This window comes from Danio aesculapii, chromosome 5 (assembly GCF_903798145.1).
Source record: "Danio aesculapii chromosome 5, fDanAes4.1, whole genome shotgun sequence".
In the NCBI taxonomy this organism is placed as follows: Eukaryota; Metazoa; Chordata; class Actinopteri; order Cypriniformes; family Danionidae; genus Danio; species Danio aesculapii.
In genome coordinates, this window is record NC_079439.1 from 3,095,128 (window position 1) to 3,118,704 (window position 23,577).

Below are 23,577 nucleotides of genomic sequence, written 5' to 3' on the forward strand. Positions count from 1 at the left end.
ATTCTGTGGTGTGTTTGATGCATATTATAGTAAAGTAGCTACTTGAATGAACTGTTTTAGCAATTAAAGCTGATACAGTCACACAATAACTATAGTAATATAAACAAGTGACCAAATACTGTAGTTTTCTTTATTTATAAAGTATTTGACAACACACCACAGTTTACTGTCGTAAAGACTAAAGTATACTACAGTATTTTAGACAGTTTATCAGATCACTATTGTTAATACGACATTAAGCTGGAGAATTCATTCACACATAGCTGTAGATAATATAATACACTTTCCTATATGGTTTAAAACACTATTTACCATATAAATTATAGTATATAATATATATTTAAATTTATTTACCATATAAATAATGTTTGCTTATGAATAATCATGTGGGTTTTCAGATCAACAGAATAAACTTATAATACTTATCTTAAAACTATAGCACACGTGTTCATAACATTACACCGTAGTGTCTAATAATAATAACGCATGTAAAGAGATGAGTTTAATACTATAGTAAATTAAGGTAAATTCTGTGGTGTGTTTGATGCATATTATAGTAAAGTAGCTACTTGAATGAACTGTTTTAGCAATTAAAGCTGATACAGTCACACAATAACTATAGAAATATAAACAAGTGACCAAATACTGTAGTTTTCTTTATTTATAAAGTATTTGACAACACACCACAGTTTACTGTCGTAAAGACTAAAGTATACTACAGTATTTTAGACAGTTTATCAGATCACTATTGTTAATACTGCAGTAAGCTGGAGAATTCATTCACACATAGCTGTAGATAATATAATACACTTTCCTATATGGTTTAAAACACTATTTACCATATAATTTATAGTATATAATATATATTTAAATTTATTTACCATATAAATAATGTTTGCTTATGAATAATCATGTGGGTTTTCAGATCAACAGAATAAACTTATAATACTTATCTTAAAACTATAGTACACGTTCATAACATTACACCGTAGTGTCTAATAATAATCACGCATTTAAGAGATGAGTTTAAATACTATAGTAATTTATTGTAAATTCTGTGGTGTGTTTGATGCGTATTATAGTAAAGTAGCTACTTGAATGAATTGTTTTAGCAATTAAAGCTGATGTAGTCTCACAATAACTATAGTAATATAAACAAATGACCAACTACTGTAGCTTTCCACAACTATAAGCTGTTATACTACGATACACCAGAGTTTACTGAAGTAAAATGTAAACTATACTACAGAGCTGGTATATAATACAATCAGTTTTAGTGGTAGAACATGATCAATAAAACGTATAATACTTATCTTAACACCATAGCACACATGTTCATAACATTACACCATAGGGTCTAATAATAAACACGCATTTAAGAGATGAGTTCAATACTATAGTAATTCATAGTAAATTCTGTGGTGTTTTTGATGCATATTATAGTGAAGAAGCTACTTGAATTAATTGTTGCAGTAATTATGGCTGATATGGTCACACAATAAACAAATGACCAGATATTGTTGTTTTCTACAACTATAGTTTATATTATACTAGAAGTCAATACTGTTTACTGTAGTAAAACACAGTTCAACTAAAAAACGCTGGGTTGTTTTAATTAATGTTGGGTCGAAGAGTTTTGGGTCGAATTAAATTTAAATTACATTATTTTAACCCAACTGTTGGGTTGGTCCATATTTGACCCAACATTGGGTTGATGCAAAGAGTGTATATGTTAGGGAAGCAGATGGACAAACAGGGTGAGTAAATGAAGAGCGATGTTTATTGTGACAGCAGAGCCACACAAGGATAACAATAGTGAAGTGAATGAAGTTTGGATTGAGCTGATAGTCCTTCTTTGAAGCAGGATGGCTGACAGACACTGAGGAAGACCGAATGCACACACCAGAGGGCTTGAGGGGAAGACAGACTGACGAAACACACAACTCTGAGAGGACACCAGGAACGCTGGACAGACTGGAAGCAAACAGAGATTAGGTAAGTACAAGAGACGAGTCTAAATGATATTGACTACCATGAGGTACTCTCTATGAGTCCGCTTCGTATAAAAGAGCCTGGACACTGAGTGAAGTGAGGTGTGTGCTTTTGTAGTGAGTTGGAGTGATTGGGTGCAGCTGTGTGTGATTATTACTCAGGTGATGATGCTGGTGAAAGAGCCTGGCCAATCCGTGACAGTATATTAGATCCCATTGAATTGTGTTTTGAGATAATAAAAAATAAGAACAGTGGGCATTCTATAAAATGACATTATTTAAGTATAACAATAGTTTATATGTCAAAAATCCGTTCGTTTGACCTATCTGACTGCAAATAAATATGCATCTTGTTTCATCGTTACATCAACATTAAATTACACATCTTTTCACCCATATGTTGAAACAAAAAATCATTTGAAACAATAGTCAATAATTCACACGTATTTAATGTGCTCTCTGTGTTTGTAAAATGAAACATACATGAGTAATACCACTTGCAATGTACAAGCATGCATTGTTGTGTGCAGATATTCAAACATCCCTGTATGCAAAATCCTTTGTATTATATACAAATTGATAAACATGTAATGTGCAATATGGAAAACTATGAACAATGCAATGTTTCTATTAACAAATTTAATGGTTTAGTCATGTAGAATTAAAGCTTCTAGTTTTCTTTTCTGTCCTGAAATCATTGGTTTTCTAGAGTTCAATGTTTTTTTATGAACCCTTTTTTCATTTGCATTTCAAGTGCAGGAGCCTTAAATTAATCTTCAGATTATTGTTAAATATCAAACATTTTAAGAGCATAAAAGAGTAAGAGAGAAAAAAAGTTTATTAAACGAATTCTGAGTTAAAGTTTCTCAAAATGATTGCCTCTTTAAAAACATTTCTCAAGTGAATTTTCCAACTTTTCTGCACATTTCTAACCATAATAGTTTTAATAACTCATTTATAATAACTGATTTATTTTATCTTTACCATGATGACAGTAAATAATATTTTACTAGCTATTCTTCAAGACACTAGTATTCAGCTTAATGTGACATTTAAAGGCTTAACTAGGTTATTATTTCACCAGAAGACAAAATATTATAGCAAATACTGTGAAAATTCCCTGCTCTGTTAAACATCATTTGGGAAATATTTGAAAAATATTGCATTTGTTTCCTTAATGCTCTCATTTAAAAATGCATTCAAAATATGAGAATATGACTGCATCAATAACTTGAATGCAGGAATTATAAATCTAAATGCATTCATTTTCTACATGAGCATATGCAGCAGGTCGGGTTACTGATCTCCAATCACGCTTCAGAATGAAGCAGATCATTAACAGTGAACAAACACACGCTCATTGATAATGTGTGTCATTAGTGCACGAAGAATCAAATCTGAAGCTTCATCTGATGCAGTATCATTACACCAAACCCCAGCACGATGCAGTCAGAGCTCAGGCTACTTTCGCTCTGGCTTTGGTGTTTAATCACAGATTGGACAGATCCTTCATATGCAGACTGAGAGGTTGTGTTTCCACTCCGTTCATCAGCCAATACACACTCACTCATAGAGAGTACTATATAATAACAATAATAATAATGATAAAATTATAATAACATTCATTCATTCATTTTCCTTCGGCCAAGTCCCTTTTTTAATCAGTGGTCCCCACAGTGGATAGAACCGCCAACCTCCAACATGGGGAGAGCATGCACACAGAAATGCCAACTGACCCAACCGGGACTTGAACCAGCGACCTTCTGTGCTGTGCTAACCATTGAGGCACAGTGTCACCCATTATAATAATATAATAAGTTTAATTTAAAGACTTTTTTCTTAGTCTAAGCACTTATTTTAAACAAAAAATTGTGTTTAAATATGAATCACATTTTAATCGAAAAGTAAATGCTGAAATCTGAACTCACACACTGCAAAAAAGTAAAAAGTACAAGTAAAAAAAAAACCCAACTAATTACAGTACTTGACAAGCAAACTAAATTATTTAAATGATTAATTATTTAGCCTTGTTTCATTCAAATTAAGTACTTAAAAATCAAATAAATTTAATGAAGAAATATATATATATATATATATATATATATATATATATATATATATATATATATATATATATATATATATATATATATATATATATTTCTTCATTTCTTCATATATATATAGTGGCAGACATCATTCTAGCCAACATATTTTGTAGATATATAATGTTAATATGTATTCATGCAATATTTATTTTTTTATTGCCTCATAGTTTGAGATTGAATACTAATTTGTGGAAAATTTTCAAAGTCTCCTGAATAGAATAGAACTCCTTGGTTTAAACACGTCATTTAATATTCACTACTGAGAGTCCAAACACTGAAGAGCAAGTCCAACGATGCGCAGCTCTACAGATCCTGAACCATGCAAGCCAGTGGCGACAGCGGAGAGGGAAAAAAAACTTCACTAAAGGCGGAAGTGAAGAAAAAAAAGCCTTGAGAGAAACCAGGCTCAGTTGGGCACGACCATTTTAATTTCTCCGCTGGCCAAACGTCTTGTGCAGAGCTGCAGTCTCAGTGGCGGAGGCTGGAAGCTGGCCTCAGCGAAGACTCGTCTGTCTCTGGAGCGTCACAGGAATCAGTCTCTGTTCTCCACTCCTTCATGACCACCACAGTAGCTGCTCAGGATTCGGCCTGGTCCAGGATATGGAAACCTTGGGATCATCTCGTCGTTGGTCTTGGATCGAATCAGTGACTCTGCATAGTCTGAGGGCCTCGGGAAGAGTATCCCCAGGTGGAAATGGAGAATAAAGAGAATAATTAGCGTAGCTGCTGTTCATAGTGTATATTAACAAGATGCAGAACCTGTGTGGAAGCCAAGTGATGTACTGAGTGTATGCTTTACTGAACAGATAGGTCTTTAATCTAGTTTTGAATTAGGAGAGTGTGTCTGAGCTTCGGATGTTATCATAAACGCAATATCACACTCATAGCAGTGCAATATGGCTGTATATCAGCACTGGCGGGCAGAGATGTATAAAGTACTAGAGATCCAGACTTGAAGTGCTCTATCAAAAAGTGACTTGAGTAGAAGTAGAAGTGCTCTTTAAGCACCATGGAAGTACTAAAGTATTCAACTTTTTTGTACTTAATTATTGCAAGTAGTTTATTTCAAAATGTACTACTCATATACTCAAAGTAAAAGTACAAGTATTGTGTAATGTAGTTAGTAAAGAAAGCAGTCAAAAGACATCATATTGTTTCATTTATTTTAAATATCTTTTTTTGGGGGCATGTGATTAAGCAGAACCAAAAGAAACATGGCTTACGATACTGTTTTTCTCTCGCGCTTGAATCACAGATCTGACAGATTAAAACAGCTTTAACACACACCTTTCAAAGTTGTGTGTCACAAAAACAGTCCATAAATCACTCAAAACGCTATTGAAACCCATTTTCGGATCACAAATTACCGGTTGTAAATGCTGTAAATGGAAGAACATTCTACCGGAAGATGCTGGTCACTATGGCGTGCTGCAGCAGCCAAGAAAAAGGTCTATAATGTGACGAGTAGGGGTATGAATCTACACTGGTCTCACGGTTCGGTTCGGTTACGATTATCTTGCCATTGATTAGTTTCAATTCGATATCTCGGTTCATTGACGATGCTTTCCATACATAATTAGATTTTTTCTTCACAACACAAGAATTTTTAAAAATTTAAATCTATAAATATATTAATATTTATATTTGATTTGTAATACAATTTTGTTCTTTAATACAGCGGTGAGATATATGAACTGTTCCTTTAATCAAACAAAACTCCAACACATGCACAGAAGACAGCATGAGAGTTTATAGCAAATAAACTAATGTAAATATTATCCCGCTTGCTTTTTGAGTGCTGGCAGGTGAGGTCCTCCACCTCTATGATTGGTTATTGTCTTCACCTGCTCAATAGAAAGGGCTAAGATTGGCTTTAGAAATGCCTGCCACCAGTGCTGATGTACAGCCATATCACACTGATACTCATGTGATATTACTGATATATATATATATATATATATATATATATATATATATATATATATATATATATATATATATATATATATATATATACAGTTGCAATCAGAATTATTAAACCCCCTGAGTTATTAGCCCCCCTGTTTTTCCCCCAATTTCTGTTTAACGCAGAGAAGAGATTTCTTCAACACATTTCTAATCATAATAGTTTTAATAACTCATCTCTAATAACGGATTTATTTTCTCTTTGTCATGATGACAGTAAATAATATTAGACTAGATATTCTTCAAGACACTTCTATACAGCTTACAGTGACATTTAAAGGCTTAACTAGGTTAATTAGGTTAACTAGGCAGGTTAGGGTAATTAGGCAAGTTATTGTATAATGATGGTTTGTTCTGTAGACTATCGGAAAAAATATATAGCTTAAAGGGGCTAATAATATTGACCTAAAATGTTTTTTTTTAAATTTATGAACTGCTTTTATTCTAGCCAAAATAAAACCAATAAGACTTTCTCCAGAAGAAAAAATATTATCAGACATACTGTGAAAATTTCCTTGCTCTGTTAAACATCATTTGGGAAATATTTAAAAAAGAAAAAAAAGGGGGCGCTAATTATTCTGACTTCAACTGTATATGTATATATATGTATATTTATATATATATATATATATTTGTTAATGAGAAAAAGTTTTTGAATCATTGGTCATGAGCATATTAAAGAAGTCCCGCCCCCATCAGTGTTATCAGTTGCTCCTGTAATCAGTAATGTGTGTCTCAGTGATGATGAAACTGCAGATGAGGGTCAAGGTGTTTCAGTCTCTCTCTGTCCTCAAACACAGGTCAAAAACTACAGAGTTTCTCATTCTGACTCTCTAAAAACTGCTTACATTATCATATCACACGCACATCTACAGCTGAAGTCACCCTTCTGTGAATTTCTTTTTCAAATATTTCCCAAATGATGTTTAACAGAGCAAGACATTTTCACAGTATTTCCTATAATATTTTTTCTTCTGGAGAAAGTCTTATTTGTTTTATTTCAGCTAGAATAAAAGCAGTTTTTAATTTTTAAACACCATTTTAAGGTCAATATTATTAGCCCCCCTTAAGCAATATTTGTTTTGGTTTGTCTCCAGAACAAACCACTGTTACACAGTACTAGTATCTTGATAGAAGAATATCTAGTGAAATATTATGTGCTGTCATGATGAATAAAGGACTAAGCTGAAGGAAAATGAATGAATGAATGAAACTAGTGAGGGAATTTGTGTAAATAAATAATTTCTGTATTCCCTATCAGAAATAAAGATTCTTTACTCCTTTAGCAGATACTTTTATCCAAAGTGAGAATAAAAGAAGCACTTCAAATCACCAGAGAGTATGAGTATATATTATTAGTATATCTTAGTTTATATTATTTTATTTATATTTATAAAATGTATTTAATTTTGAATGAATCAATGAATGAACGAAATAATCTATTTCAAACAATAACATTGAAAGATATTCTCATGCTATATAAAATATCATGTTCAAATGAAATGTTGTTTTGTCAATATGATAATGTTAGTCTTGTTAAATTTCTAGAAGTTTCATTGGTTTCTATGCATGAATGAATCTAAAGGATGCATCGGCTCCCTCTAGTGTACAGATCCCGCTATTTTTATGTGTACAGCGCAGTCTCAGAAAAAGAGGCACTAATATATACTTTTGAGGAACCAATATGGACCCTTTAAGTACAAATGTGTACCTTTTGAAAAGGTACCACCCCAGTGACTGCTCGCGTACCTTTTTTTCTGAGAGTGTGTCATATGCAGGGTGCGAATTACGGGGGTTTAGGGGTCTGACCTCCCTAATTAACGCATGATTCCCCCTGAAGGGCATCAAAACAAAACCCCAGATTAATAAACGGAGTAAGCCGAAAATAAAATGAAGGAATGAATGAATAAATATACATTTGATCACACCCCTAAAACGGTTCATATACCATTGTTAATGCATGCTCGCGCCAGAGATATTAATTCAGCGGTTTGAAACTGGCAAATCTACAGCTCAGTCAGACAGTGTACGTTTTTACAAAAGCATTTTCTTGTAAAATAGGTGTTTTTTTAATCAACATGTAGTCTAAAAGTAGGATAAAATTAGATGCATAGTTTGTGTTTTATTAAACACTTGCACGCTTGGATTAAATAATCATTAAGTGCAGTCTGTCGTGCGCATCGACTGATTGGTGCATTGAAAAAAATACGGCTCATCCCGAATAGCTACTTAATTACAAATAAGATAACAAGAAGTTTAATTTAGAATTATTCATCGTGCATATCCAGTGAATACTCTCTTAGTAAAATACAAAAAGATATGGTTACTAATTGCTCCTTTAAGCAACACCCCAGTTCGCTTATTTTGGCAATGCAGTTATTCTAATTTACTCTAGAAAGATTCTTTCCTTTTTGTAATTGAGTTGAAGACTTTTCCTTATTATGGGAATTTTTTTTTTCTTTTTGTTTTTGTTAATGACAAAACAGAACATTTACATAAAAAGAAAATACATTTCCTTTATCTTCTTATCTTAATAACAAAATGTTATATACATAAATGTAAATTCACAAACCAAAAATCTGTTTATTAATATATTTTGCTCACAGAAATGCAGTTTTACTTTGAAACTATTTCCAATTCTTTTACAAAAAGGCTTTAAAACAACTGAAATCTGTAAATAAAAAAGCTAGTCCATGCTTTTATGACTTCTAGGCTGGACTACTGTAATGCACTGTTTGCTGGCTGCCCAGCATCCTCTATTAACAAACTTCAATTAGTACAAAATGCAGCTGCCAGAGTTCTTACCAGGTCTAGAAAATTTGATCACATCACCCCAATTTTATCCTCCTTACACTGGCTGCCTGTTAAGTTTCGTATTGAATTTAAAATATTGCTTCTTACATATAAAGCTTTAAATAATCTAGCTCCTGTTTATCTAACCAATCTTCTGTCTCGCTACAATCCAACTCGCTCTTTAAGATCTCAAAACTCAGGGCTTCTGGTAGTACCTAGAATAGCAAAGTCGAGTAAAGGAGGTCGAGCCTTCTCATTTATAGCTCCTAAACTCTGGAATAGCCTTCCTGATAACGTCCGAGGCTCAGACACACTCTCCCAATTCAAAACTAGATTAAAGACCTATCTGTTCAGTAAAGCATACACTTAGTGCACCACTTAGGGGGCTTCCACACAGGTTATGCATCTTGCTGATATACACTGTGAACATCAGCTACGCTAATTATTTTCTTTATTCTCCATTTCCACCTGGGGATACTCTTCCCGAGGCCCTCAGACTATGCAGAGTCACTGATTCGATCCAAGACCAACGACGAGATGATCCCAAGGTTTCCATATCCTGGACCTGGCCGAATCCTGAACAACTACTGCGATGGTCATGGAGGAGTGGAGAACATGAGACTGTTTCCTATGACGCTCCAGAGACAGACGAGTCTTCGCTGAGGCCAGCTTCCAGCCTCCGCCACTGAGACTGCAGCTCTGCACAAGACGTTTGGCCAGCGGAGAAATTAAAATGGTCGTGCCCAACTGAGCCTGGTTTCTCTCAAGGTTTTTTTTCTTCACTTCCGCCTTTAGTGAAGTTTTTTTTCCCTCTCCGCTGTCGCCACTGGCTTGCATGGTTCAGGATCTGTAGAGCTGCGCATCGTTGGATTTGCTCTTCAATATTTGGACTCTCAGTAGTGATTATTAAACCACACTGAACTGAGCTAAACTGAACTGAACTTAAACACTACAAACTGAACTACACTGTTCCTATTTACTGTGACCTTTTATGTGAAGCTGCTTTGACACAATCTACATTGTATAAGCGCTATACAAATAAAGGGGAATTGAATTGAATTGAATTAAATTATATATTTGTTTTCTTTAATCTGTGATGTTTAAACGCTTTCAGTTTCTGATTGTGATTGTATATTCTCACTTTTCACATAATAAAATATCTATTGATTGGTGCAGGAGTTGTATTTTATGATACACTTGCGCACATGAAAGTAAAATAACCATTAAGAGCAGTCTGTCATGCTCATCCATTGATTGGTGCAGGAATGCAAACAAATTAGAACTGTCATGGAGAACCATTCAAAACACTGAAATCTTAATAACAAGTTCGATTGATAAATCTGATGTAATTGGCGATGCGGTGGCGCAGTAGGTAGTGCAGTCGCCTCAAAGCAAGAAGGTTGCTGGTTCGAGCCTCGGAAGGTCAGTTGGAATTTCTGTGTGGAGTTTGTATGTTCTCCCCGCATTCATGTGGGTTTCCTCTGGGTGCTCCGGTGTCCCCCACAAGTCCAAAAACTTACTGTACAGGTGAATTGGGTAGGCTAAATTGTCTGTAGTGTATGAGTGTGGATGGTTGTTTCCCAGTGATGGGTTGCAGCTGGAAGGGTATTCGCTGTGTAAAACATATGCTGGATAAGTTGGCGGTTCATTCCGCTGTGGCCAAAAAGGAAATGAATGAATCTATTGTAATTGAATTAAACATTTAAATTTGGTTCACTGAAGCTTATTGCACAAACTAACATTACCAAAGTATTTGACCCCCTGATCCCCAATGTATAATATGCACCCTGGTCATTAATATCTGGATGCAAACTTGTATTTGCAAGCTGAGACTTGCAATGTCAGACATAAAGAAGCTAGTGACGTCACTGTGAGGGGTGGGGTTGGGGTGCCCATTAAAAAGCATTGCATGCAGCTCATCTTGCGACAGCATCAAGTCTGCATCCAGACCCCTCTAACTAGTATGGAAGTACAATATTGTAGCTGAAAGAGTATCCGCTGGGTATAACATATGCTGGAATAGTTGGCGGTTCAATCCACTGTGGCGACCCCTGATAAATAAAGGGACTAAGCCAAAGGAAAACGAACGAATGAATTAATGACGTACAATAATTTGAAGATACATCGTGTTTTTAAACTGACTGAATATACTGGATGTGAATTCTTGGAGGTAAATTTGGAGTGTGGGCCAAACGGTGGCTCAGTGGTTAGCACTGTGGCCTCACAGAAGGTTGCTGGTTTGAGTCCCAGCTGGGTCAGTTGCCGTTTCTATATGGAGTTTGCATGTTCTCCCTGTGTTGGCGTCGGTTTCCTCCGGGTGCTAAGTTCTTAATTAATAGTGTATGAGTGTGTGTGAATGAGTGTGTATGAGTGTTTTCCAGTACTGGGTTGCAGCTGGAAGGGCATCTGCTGTGTAAAACATATGCTGGAATAGTTGACGGTTCATTCCGCTGTGGCAATCTCTGAAATGGAGAGTAAGGCAAAGGAAAATTATTGATCATTGCAACAAGACTGTAGGTTTTTTAGGCAAGTATCATGTTAATAATTGTTCTATTATTACATAATGTTTGATTAAATAAATGAAATGAGAACATGTTTTTATTTCATTAATGTTTATGTGTAAAATGTGTGTGTACCTTGTATTCCTTACGTTGTGGCGACCAAACAAAGTCCCCACAAGTATAGCAATACCAGTAAATTTTGACCTTGTGGGGACATTTTTTAGTCTCCGTGAAGAAAACGGCTCATAAATCACACAGAATGACGTGTTTTGAAGACGTACCAATGCAGATTGTTCTCTGTGAGTGTTGAGTTTAGGGGTAGGGAGGAGAAAAAACACAATAGAATACAGTATTAAAATCATTATGTCTGTGAGAGTCCCCACTTGGATATAGGAACAAGTCTATGTGTCTGTAAGAGAAAGAGTGGGTGTGTGTGTAGATGCTCTTTTGGCTGGATGAGGCAGAAGGAGTGTTTAACCTGAGGTTCAGTGACCCACATATAAAACCATGGGTCATTGTGAAAGTGAGCTCTTCTGGTCATCACATCCACTGACACCAGTAGCGGAGACATGGTGAGTCCTGAAAACACACACATGCACGTACACACACACTTAATCTCTTAAAAAATAAAGGCTCTTTACACTATAAAAAACGCTAGGTTATTGTAAGCCAGTGCTGGGTCAAATATGGACAAACCATTGGGTTAATTCTTAAAATTACATTTAAATGACACTTTTTAACCAACAATAATTGGGTCTGATCATATTTGACCCAATGTTGAGTTATGGACAAAAGATATTGGAAAATTAGGGCAGCTGCAAAGTAGATTTCAGATCATAATTAACTAGTATCTATGGCCCAAAATGTGATCATAGGAAAAAATATATTATCTAGTGATGGATTTTGTTCATAATATTTGATGAAATAAATGAAATGAGAACATGTTTTTAATTTCATTAATGTTAAATCTAGTGTAAAATGTGTGTGTACCTTGTATTCCTTACGTTGTGGCGACCAAACAAAGTCCCCACAAGTATAGCAATACCAGTCAATTTTGACCTTGTGGGGACATTTTTTAGTCTCCGCGAAGAAAACGGCTCATAAATCACACAGAATGACGTATTTTGAAGACGTACCAATGCAGATTGTTTGACCCCATGTTGAGTTATGGACAAAAGATATTGGAAAATTAGGGCAGCTCCTAAGTAGAGATATAATTAAGTAATATATAATATACTTATAAAAAAATAAGTATATTAACTAGTGATGGATTTTTTTAAGTGGCTGTCTTAAAAAATCATAGTCAAAATTTCCTTCCTAATCTGCAACTGCCTCTCTGGCTATACCACTAACTGTGCCCTCTCTCTCTCTCTCTCTCTCTCAAAAAAAAAAAAAAAAAAAATTTTTTTTACTAATGCTTTGCTTTTTAGACTTTACACAGCTGAAACTTGTCTATAGCACTTGTTCACTGCTGCTCTTATAGTTGTGTGAATTGCTTCCTTGTCCTCATTTGTAAGTCGCTTTGGATAAAAGCGTCTGCTAAATGACTAAATGTAAATGTAAAATGCATGATAGTTGTTACTTTGGACTAAACAAATTCATTTGTATAAGCGCTATACAAATAAAGGTGAATTGAATTGAATTGAATTTAAATATATGAATATAAATATCAAATGTTTGTTTTTCTTTATAATGTACTGTGATTGTATATTCTCACTTTTTACATAATAAAAAATCTATTGATTGGTGCAGGAGTTGTATTTTATGATACACTTGCGCACATAAAAGTAAAATAATCTTTAAGAGCAGTCTGTCATGCTCATCCATTGATTGGTGCAGGAATGCAAACAAATCATATTTACTAGTGTAATAAAAGTACATTAACTAGTGATGATTTAGTGTTTTTTAAGTGGCTGTTTTCTGTAAATCATAGTCAAAATGCATGATAGTTGTTATTTTGGGCTAAACAAATTCATTTAAATATATGAATATATTGTTACGTTTTTAAGATGTTTTAGTGGGATGCTGTAACGTTTAAGCGAGACAGGTGTAATGTGTGCGACAGATCAAGGATGAGGCAAGAATCAATTCTCTATTTAAGCTTTTTTACTCAGTAGTTGAAAATGATGTAAGAGTAATGGGAGAGGAAAAATAAAGAAACATTTATAATTATCTTTAAACAAAAACAACGAGTGTAAGGCAAATCAAAGAAATTAACAAAACAATCCTTAAAACTAAAGTCTAAACTAGGCGTCAAAAATAAATACAAATAAAAACCGAGGTCTTCAGTGTATCCGACACCCCAACTAAACTAATTAAAGCTACAAAACTCAAAACACACAGCTGACAAAACACTCAACTAATCTAACAAAACATCAATTTAAACTAAAACAAACCGGATAAAACGGTCAAAGTTTAGAACCACACAACAACCATCACATGATGTTACTTAAAGCCAACGAAGTTCAACAAGCAAACTCGAATTACCACAGTAAACGGAGATAATAAATCACTAAACAGCCGAAGCGTAGCACAATCAAATTGTGTGGAGCACAAACGGTACGCCGAGGCAGAGCGCACACCACACACTGGTCTGTCGGAACTTTATGGCCCGTTTCCACTGAGTGGTACGGTACGGTTCGGTTTGGTACGCTTTTATGGCTGTTTCCACTGTCAAAAAGCGTACCGAACCGTACCGTACCATTTTTTCGGCACTCTTTCGAAAGGGTACCAAACACGAGAACGGGTACCAAAAGGCGGAGCCACACGCGCAGCTGAACGCTATTGGTTTACAGAGATACGTCATTCGCTTACGCAACAAGCCAGAATGAAAACAAAAAACCCGCCATGTTTGAAATACACAGCGAGAGATTATAGCGGAATTATAAATACATATAATAACGAGCCATGGTCGATCCGGGCTCAAACAAACCTTGTCGTCGTCTTGATGAACAGCCACAAAGCCAAGAAGAAGAGCAGATTTACCCTGTGCCCCGTAGTTTTTTACGAGCCAGTCTGAGGCGTGAGCGGTTTCGCTTTCTTCCTTGCGCTCGCGCGTGTCTAACATTATATCTGAAATAACAAACTTCTTGAGCTGATGATAATAACCTGTGCTTGATTATTGACGTGCTTTTGATACCCGATCCTGTCAGACACTGACAAACGCGAGAGTGAAGCGCGAAGAAACAAAGGAGAAGCCGGAAAAAAGGAGCACATTATTATTCAGCAAACATGAACAAAATGCCATGTATAACTAACTTATTATCTTCACATTTTGGACTAATATGAACTCAGAATGAGGGAATTACTGTCTAACAGAGGCTACATGTGCTGCTGAAGATTACAGACACAGATGAGAGGTTTACACTGACTGTAGGCTATATTTTGTGTTGTTTTGAACCTAAATACAGACGAAATGTCTGTTGTGTGTAGTTCTTCTGTAATTGGTAACATATCGGAGACTGTAAGGAGCTGTATGTGTTTATATATGTTCATTTATTTAGTTATTTAATATAATTACAGACGTTACAGTAGACTGTTTCGCACTGTCATTGATCTGCAGTTATAATCAACTCATGTTCATTGAGAAGTTAGTAATAAACATTATACAGAAGTATTTATGTGTATGAAGCATCTGTTTTGTGAGAAGAGCTTCTCATATGATATGTAAGTGACCTGTACAGCTTTATAGTAGACATTTCCTCGAGCTAGAATGACGTCGACTGAAACTTTCTGTCGTACACCACACCCACAAAAGGGTACCCTTGTTAGTGGAAACGCAAGCCTGATAAAGGTGACCCCGTACCAAACCGAACCGTACCGTACCAGTCAGTGGAAATGAGCCATTAAATCCTTGCGGCTCATCCTGGGATTGGTGGAACCGACACCATCATGATGATGATGGACAGAATGATAAACCAATAAGAAACCTAAGGACTAAACAAGCAGAGAGGAGGGTGAAAAAAATAGACAAAGAAAACATCAAACATAACTATATATATATATATATATAATTTAAAGGTGTATTACACTTCTATAGTTTACCTCATCTTTGATCAACATTACAGTAGTTGTAAATAATCTAAACGAGAACTTTCTCCTCTGTCTTCTTTCAGAAAAGTAACTTCTAGAGTTCACACTTAGCTGATGATTGATTATGAAGCTAGTTTGGCATGCTGTCCCGGGAGAGAGCCCTGAGCTCATAGGATCCTCAAGCCCGGGGCTCCCTCCCGTTTGCAGGGCGAGAGGGGAGTTTGAGCTCAGATAGATCTGGAGAACTCCCTGCTGTAGTAGCTTATGAACAGATAGTGATTGCTCTTAAGAGATAACTGCTTACTAGGAGCACGTCTATGGTGGCGATTTGGATTAGTCAATTAACTTAAGTTGCATGATTTTGGATGGTGGGAGGAAACCGGGGAACCCAGGGGAAACACACATGAGCACGGGTAGAACGTGTAAACTCCGAACAGAAACATCTGCTGGCTTGGTAAGAACTAGAACCAGTGATGTTCTTGCTGTGATGGAACAGTGCTAACCACTGGGCCACCATACCACCCATCTAGGAAAGTAGGAGGAGCAGGGGTGTAGTGGACATTTTAAAAGTGGGGGGACAGCTGTATAAAATCCAAAGGTTTATATTCTTAAATCACCTGTTACTAAATGGTCTGCCTCTAAAAGTGCGCAGGACGTATCCCCCCATCCCCCCCGTTTGCTACGCCCCTGAGGAGGAGTAGGGGTGGAAGGGGGGATTCTTCAAATCGAAGATGGCTGTTATATGGAACTTATGGTATTTATAGTGGCTTAGGAATCGTCTGATTGGCCAATCATAAATTAAATAATGCTGGACCGGCCACAAGCAATCATAAGCACGTGATCCTCTCGAAATTAGTTTATAAATAAACTTAATGACAGACAATGTAAACTCCTCAAAATAAAGATGTTTTTTCCACAGTGATACCTAAACAACCTTTCAGTCATTTTCCTTCGGCTTAGTACCTTCCCCTTAGTCCCTTTAAGGCAAGTCATTCCACTCAGTGGCCATCTTTGAAACGCCTCTCGGTCAGTATGCTCAGGCATTCTGTCTAAATAGGGATACGTCAAATTCTCCAAAACTGTTTGTCAAGCTTACGACTACATTTCATATTACGAATAACCAATAAAAATAAACAACACCTGACTATTTAGTTTCATTTCTAAATGTTCGTATCACACAAAATCTGCAGAAACTCACATCTGGTCCGAGCCCCTTTCCTGGAGAATTGTCATTCTATAGTGATCACTGATTGGCTACTGTACTAGAAGGCAGGCTTTGTTCACCATATAGCGATCGGTGATTGGCTCCTGTACTAGTAGGCGGGGCTTCATTCGCCATATTGACAGTTACACTTTCCCCCATTCAAAAGTATATGAGTGACATGTCTTGTGTATTCTAGAGTCTTTATTATTTATCAGGGGTCAGCACAGCGCTATGAACCGCCAACTATTCCAGCATATAGCTGGATCTAGTCCCGGCTCGAGTGGAGTTTGCATGTTCTTCCCGTGTTGGCGTGGGTTTCCTCCGGGTGCTCCGGTTTCCCCCATAATCCAAACACATGCGCTATAGGGGAATTGATGAACTAAACTGGCCGTAGTGTATGAGTGTGTGTGAATGTGAGAGTGTATGGGTGTTTCCCAGTACTGGGTTGCAACTGGAAGGGTATTCGTGTGACGTTTCCGGTCCTTCGGCTCTTCTTCTTCCTCTATGTTGTGTTATTTATTTTTAATGAAGGCCCGAACACAGTATTTGGTTGATAATTTTACTGAAACAATAAACAATACAGCCCTTAAGGTGGATTGCTTGCTGCAGACATACAACCTCTAAATAAAATAGAAAATCTAATCAATCGCATGGCCTTGCTAAAGAGCACAATCCAGTAGACATTTAGAAAAAGCCATTTATCTTACAAAAACTACATGTCACAAGTCACATGCTCAATGATAATAAAACCGAATTATAAACTACATGTGCAAAATCACTCCTTTTTAAAGTTGCAACACCTCCTCTCCTCGATTTGGTATCACTCTGAGGGGGTTCTACAGAATTTGGCTATACTGATTAACACTCTCTTGAAACAAAATGATATCAATTGTAAACTCTTTTATTTTACACGCATGCATGGATTTATTACCAAATAAACAAAACAAAAAAACATCAAATCACAACAAAGTCAGAAACTAAATAGTCTTTCTGAAAAAAAAAGGTCAGTGACCACTTATCACTTAGAGCACTTGAGAGCGATGCAATAAATCACCTATGATGTCCTGTGACTCCTTAGAAGAGAGGTGGTTGTTTGTAGAAAAACAGTCAATTTGCCTTGTTTAAGTGAGTTTTGTGTTGCTCCCCAAGAAATTGGATAAACTTGGTGTATCCCAGTGAGATCAGCAAACCAGAGGCACAAGGATAGCATCATATAAACAGTCCTTTAATTGAGCGATAACTTCAATAGTTCTCAAAACATTGGACTGAATTAGAAGGCCGGTAGCAAAAGGGATACATTTGGTGTCCACTCTACCAAACACTCCTACTTACTCTATAGCAAGGGTGGGCAAACTCGGTCCTGGAGGGCCGGTGTCCTGCACAGTTTAGCTCCAACTCTAATCAAACACACCTGCTTATAGATTTCTAGTGATCTTGCCGATACTGATTAGCTTGTTCAGGTGTGTTTGATTAGTGTTGGAGCTAAACTGTGCAGGACACGGCCCTCCAGGACCGAGTTTGCCCACCCCTGCTCTATAGTAAGTGGCTCTTTATAAGGGTGCAAATCAACCTAGTGCCCCTGGAGGTCGGAAGCAGTATTGCATGTCAACATGCCAGACAATACACCATGCAAAAAAAATAAATAAGTAAATCAAAAAATAATAATAGTAACATTTAACATGTTACAAAGTTAATATTAATAAATTGAGACAGAGCATGAAAATCCTACCCACAGCATGACTGTCTCACAGCATCTGCTGTGTTACGTCACTTCTTGTCTAACTTATATGTCTGCAGTACCCCAACCGAACCACATGAGGGCACCCGTACATCATAAGATACATAACTGCTGCATAATTCAGGAGAATTCACAATGAAAAACCTAACTTCGTTACATCCGCTATGTAAAACATATGCTGGATAAGTTGGCGGTTCATTCCACTGTGGATAGATAAAGGGACTAAGCTGAAGGAAAATGAATGAATGTTCGGTCATCACTGTGAATAAAAAACGCCTTTATTTTGAAGAGTTACATGATTATGCCTTGTCAGTCATTCAGTCTTATCTGAAAGTTAAGACAGTGGAGAAAGGTCTGTTTCAGAATATTCAGAACTAATGTCTGAATAAATTAACCTGATCAAAGATGTAATTAAACCATAGGGGATCACACAGTACACTTGGTCTACGACTTTTTTCGTTGTCCAATCAAAAGAAAGCAGAGGCAGAGTTTCCGTCAAGGTGACAGCAGTGTTTGTGTTGTCCTGAATTAACGAATGACTGTATTATTGCACAGTTCCTTGAGAAACTGAATATTAAATGAGAAAACAGTGGGCGTGGCATGTTTTGCTCTACTGCGATGCTGATTGGATGTAGTAAGGAGGTGTTTCATTCAGAATGATGGGGAAAAGTGTTTGGGGAGAGTTATTACAACCTAACAGACTCCTCCTGCTCACCATTTCTGTTTGTTGTTATAATGACTGACAGCTGAAGGGGCGTGGTTAAGTATGTTAGCCACTCCCAATACCTCAGACAGACCTAATCTGAGAGTTTAACTCAAAACAAACAGGAAGTGCATTTTCAGATTTCAATCAAGGACTACAAGAGTAAACCATTAGTTTGTTCTTAATGACATGCACAGATGAACTGTTCAACACAAAACAATGTGAGATAACACAATCAATATAGCTAGTTCTGATATGGAGGAGAGACTAGTGACCGCTGTTTGAGTTATCCAAGCATTTAATATCCTTTCTATGTATATGAAGTCACTTTTCTCGCTTTATTTAATGCAGACGTCAGAATGGGACATCTTGTGTTTTTGATTTATGAATATATAATTATTATTTCTGTTTTTCTCTCTTTCTCTCTCTCTTTAGACTTCTTACACAGATAAAGGAGAGAAGGTAACATGCTGCTGAGTTTGATCATTTGTTTCTCATTTTGGTAGAAGATATTAAATTTGATGTTTTTCTTTCTGTTGCAGCCCGAGAGAGGGAAGTTTCTAAACTTTCACCATATCAAATTCTGGGTGGGAAATGCCAAACAGGTGAGTTTATAGAAAAATACAGCCTTTATGACTGTGTGGCTTTATTGTTATTATTATTATTATTATTATTATTATTATTATTATTATTATTATTATTAATATTATTATTATTATTGTTTTATTTATTTATTTATTATTATTATTACTATTATTACTATTGTTATTATTTTATTATTATTATTATTATTATTATTATTATTATTATTATTATTATTGTTTTATTTATTTATTATTATTATTACTATTATTACTATTGTTATTATTTTATTATTATTATTATTATTATTATTTTATTTATTTATTATTATTATTACTATTATTACTATTGTTATTATTTTATTATTATTATTATTAGTAGTAGTAGTAGTAGTATTATCACTATTATTATTATTATTACTATTATTATTACTATTGTTATTTTTTATTGTTATTATTATTTTTTTATCATTATATTTATTATTATTATTATTATGTTTATTATTATTAATATTTTATTTTTTTATAATAATAATAATAATAACAATAATAATAATAATAATAATAATAATTATTATTATTATTATTATAATTACTATTATAATTATTATTATTATTATTATTAGTATTATCATTATTATTATTACCATTATTATTATTTTATTATTATTATTATTTTATTATTGTTATTATTATTATTATTACTATTGTTATTTTTTATTTTTATTATTATTATTGTTTTATTGTTATTATTATCATTATTTTTTATCATTATATTTATTATTATTATTTATTATTATTATTTTTATTATTATATTTATAATTATTTTTATTATTATATTTATAATTATTTTTGTTATTATTATTATTTTATTGTTATATCTATTATTATTATTATTATTTGATTTATTATTATTATTATTTTTAATTTATTATTATTATTATTATTATTATTATTAAATTTATTATCATTATTATTATTATTATTATTATTATTATTATTATTATTATTATTATTATTATTATTAAATTTATTATTCTTATTGTATTATCATTATTATTATTGGCTATCAGTGATTTGAATTTAATGTAATTTATTTTGCGCTTTCGCCAACAATGTTGTTTTGCTTCTCTATACTTTTGATAAAATAAAATAAAATAATTTGTTTTCCTGTGAAATTGTACGTTTTTGTTCCAATTTATTTTATCTTCACCATGATGACAGCACATAATATTTGACTAGATATTTTTTAGATACTAGTATTCAGGTTAAAGTGACATTTAAAGGCTTACAGTGCTCGGCGTAATTGAGTACAGCCCATTTTAAAAAATGAATATTTTTCTCCATTTCTCAGTGAATATAGGCAGTGTAGTTTGGTGCATTTAAACAAAACAGATTTATTAAACAGAAATATTTATTCAAATAATATTTTATTCACCAAACATATTTAGAAGTTGAAAGATAAAACAATTAAATTCAAGCTAAATATTGCAAAAATAAATGACAACCTACAAAATTTCAACTGAATTTTTCCATTTTTTTGATTCTCTTTATTGTTCCTCTTTTTTAAATGTGTGTTTAATATTTTTCTATAATATATACATTTAGCTATACTAGTTTTTGGGCTGTTATCGTGAGTTATTTTGTTAGATAAGCTCCAGATTTGGCTTTACCACTCTTAATAAATACACTTGCATATGAAGTAAATCATATCTCAATGCATTTACTGGGGCACTGGAGATTTTCACTGGGGCACGCCCCTGGAATGAACCTTAAAATTACACTGCAAAATGCTTTTCTTACTTATTGTTTTGTCTTGTTTTTAGTCCAAATATCGAAATTTTTTAAATCAAGAAGCATTTTATAGACAAGCACTAAATCAGTCTTATTTTCAGAAATAATCAAGTGAGTTTTTCCTTAAAACAAGCAAAATAATCTGCCAATGGGGTCAGCAAAATAATCCAGTTTTTCATTTTGACATGTTATTTTTCTTACCCCTATTGGCAGATTATTTAGCTTGTTTTAGGGAAAAACACTTAATTTTGACCTTGCTTGTCTATACAGCAGAAATCAATACAGTGAAGTTCATCTAAGAGTGACACAACAGTTGATCTGGAGAGTAAAACAGGTTTACACATTAACACAGCTCATTGCTGTTTTTGTGGCACTCAAATGTTTCAGTTCTCTGGTAAAAACATCTTAACTTGACTTAACTTCAAATTGTAAGGCTGCACTTGCTGCACAGCTTTTTTTGAGTCGAATCAACTGTTAACCCAAGTACTGTACACTGTAAAAACATGCGTAAATGAGCAGTTTTCCATATTTTGTGCGTCATGTTTTTATTTTTCCCGATTTATTCATGCTTTTAAATTGCATTATGGGATCTTGATGTTTCCTCCAGTAAATTTTTAACCTTGAAAAGTTTTAAAAGAGACTTTTATTGACATGTGTAATAGTTTGCAGTGCTATATTATCTGTGTTGGTGTTGTATATTATGCTACAAAAACCTTGTAATAAACTGCAGCACATTTTCTGTTATTCTACAGACTTATTTCTCTAGATATTATCAATTCAATTCAATTCAATTGACCTTTATTTGTATAGCGCTTATACAATGTAGATTGTGTCAAAGCAGCTTCACATAAAAGGTCACAGTAAATAGGAACAGTGTAGTTCAGTTTGTAGTGTTTAAGTTCAGTTCAGTTGAGCTCAGTTCAGTGTGGTTTAATAATCACTACTGAGTCTCCAAACACTGAAGAGCAAATCCAACGATGCGCACCTCTACAGATCCTGAACCATGCAAGCCAGTGGCGACAGCGGAGAGGGAAAAAAACTTCACTAAAGGTGGATGTGAAGAAAAAAAACCTTGAGAGAAACCAGGCTCAGTTGGGCACGATCATTTTAATTTCTCCGCTGGCCAAACGTCTTGTGCAGAGCTGCAGACTCAGCGGCGAAGGCTGGAAGCTGGCCTCAGCGAAGACTCGTCTGTCTCTGGAGTGTCACAGGAATCAGTCTCATGTTCTCCACTCCTCCATGACCACCACAGTAGCTGCTCAGGATACGGCCCGGTCCAGGATATGGAAACCTTGGGATCATCTCGTCGTTGGTCTTGGATCGAATCAGTGACTCTGCATAGTCTGAGGGCCTCGGGAAGAGTATCCCCAGGTGGAAATGGAGAATAAAGAAAATAATTAGCGTAGCTGCTGTTCATAGTGTATATCAACTAGATGCAGAACCTGTGTGGAAACCCGCTAAGTGATGTACTGAGTGTTTGCTTTACTGAACAGATAGGTCTTTAATCTAGTTTTGAATTGGGAGAGTGTGTCTGAGCCTCGGATGTTATCAGGAAGGCTATTCCAGAGTTTAGGAGCCATAAATGATAATGCTCGACCTCCTTTACTCGACTCTGCTATTCTAGGTACTACCAGAAGCCCTGAGTTTTGGTTAATTATACATTATATTCTTATTTAAAACTTCTAAAACGTTAATAAAAGTCACTTTGTTAAACTGTAGAGATGAATTTTCAACATCAGAAGTGGACAGAGCAGAGATCAACATTACAAAACGCAATTCACAACCGTAAATAAACACAAAACACTCATAAAATATGCAAACTGTTCATTAACACATATTATTTACAGTGTTGATTCAATTTAAGTTGACTCAACTCAACTCAACTCCAAAAAAGTTTAATTTTAACTTGAGTCAATGTTTTATTTGTTTTACAGTGCCGTTTTAAGGACAAACTTGACTGAAATCTTTAAATATTCTTCATTTAATCTTGTGTTTATGAGTGTGTTGTCCAGTGTTGGGTAACGGGACTTTTAAAAGTAATAAACTGCAACCTGAAGTCACTATTTTTAGTAACTAAACGCGTTTCTTTGTTACTTTTTAAGGAAAAGTAATGTGAAAGTGTATGTTATTTCTGCTTTTGTTGTTGTTTTGCTTATTTAGATGAAG

The 23,577-nt window shown here is 34.7% G+C and overlaps 1 protein-coding gene across 1 annotated transcript in view; it reads left to right on the top strand.

Annotated features, from left to right (window-relative positions):
- The first annotated feature begins 11,876 nt into the window (after window positions 1–11,876).
- Window positions 11,877–23,577, top strand: part of hpda (4-hydroxyphenylpyruvate dioxygenase a) — a 42,006-nt gene continuing 30,305 nt past the window's right edge. Inside the window, exons 1-3 of the mRNA XM_056457228.1 lie at window positions 11,877–11,930; window positions 19,471–19,497; window positions 19,578–19,640. Coding sequence (XP_056313203.1) covers window positions 11,928–11,930; window positions 19,471–19,497; window positions 19,578–19,640 — 93 coding nt within the window. The 5' untranslated portion in view covers window positions 11,877–11,927. The remainder of the gene's footprint in view (window positions 11,931–19,470; window positions 19,498–19,577; window positions 19,641–23,577) is intronic.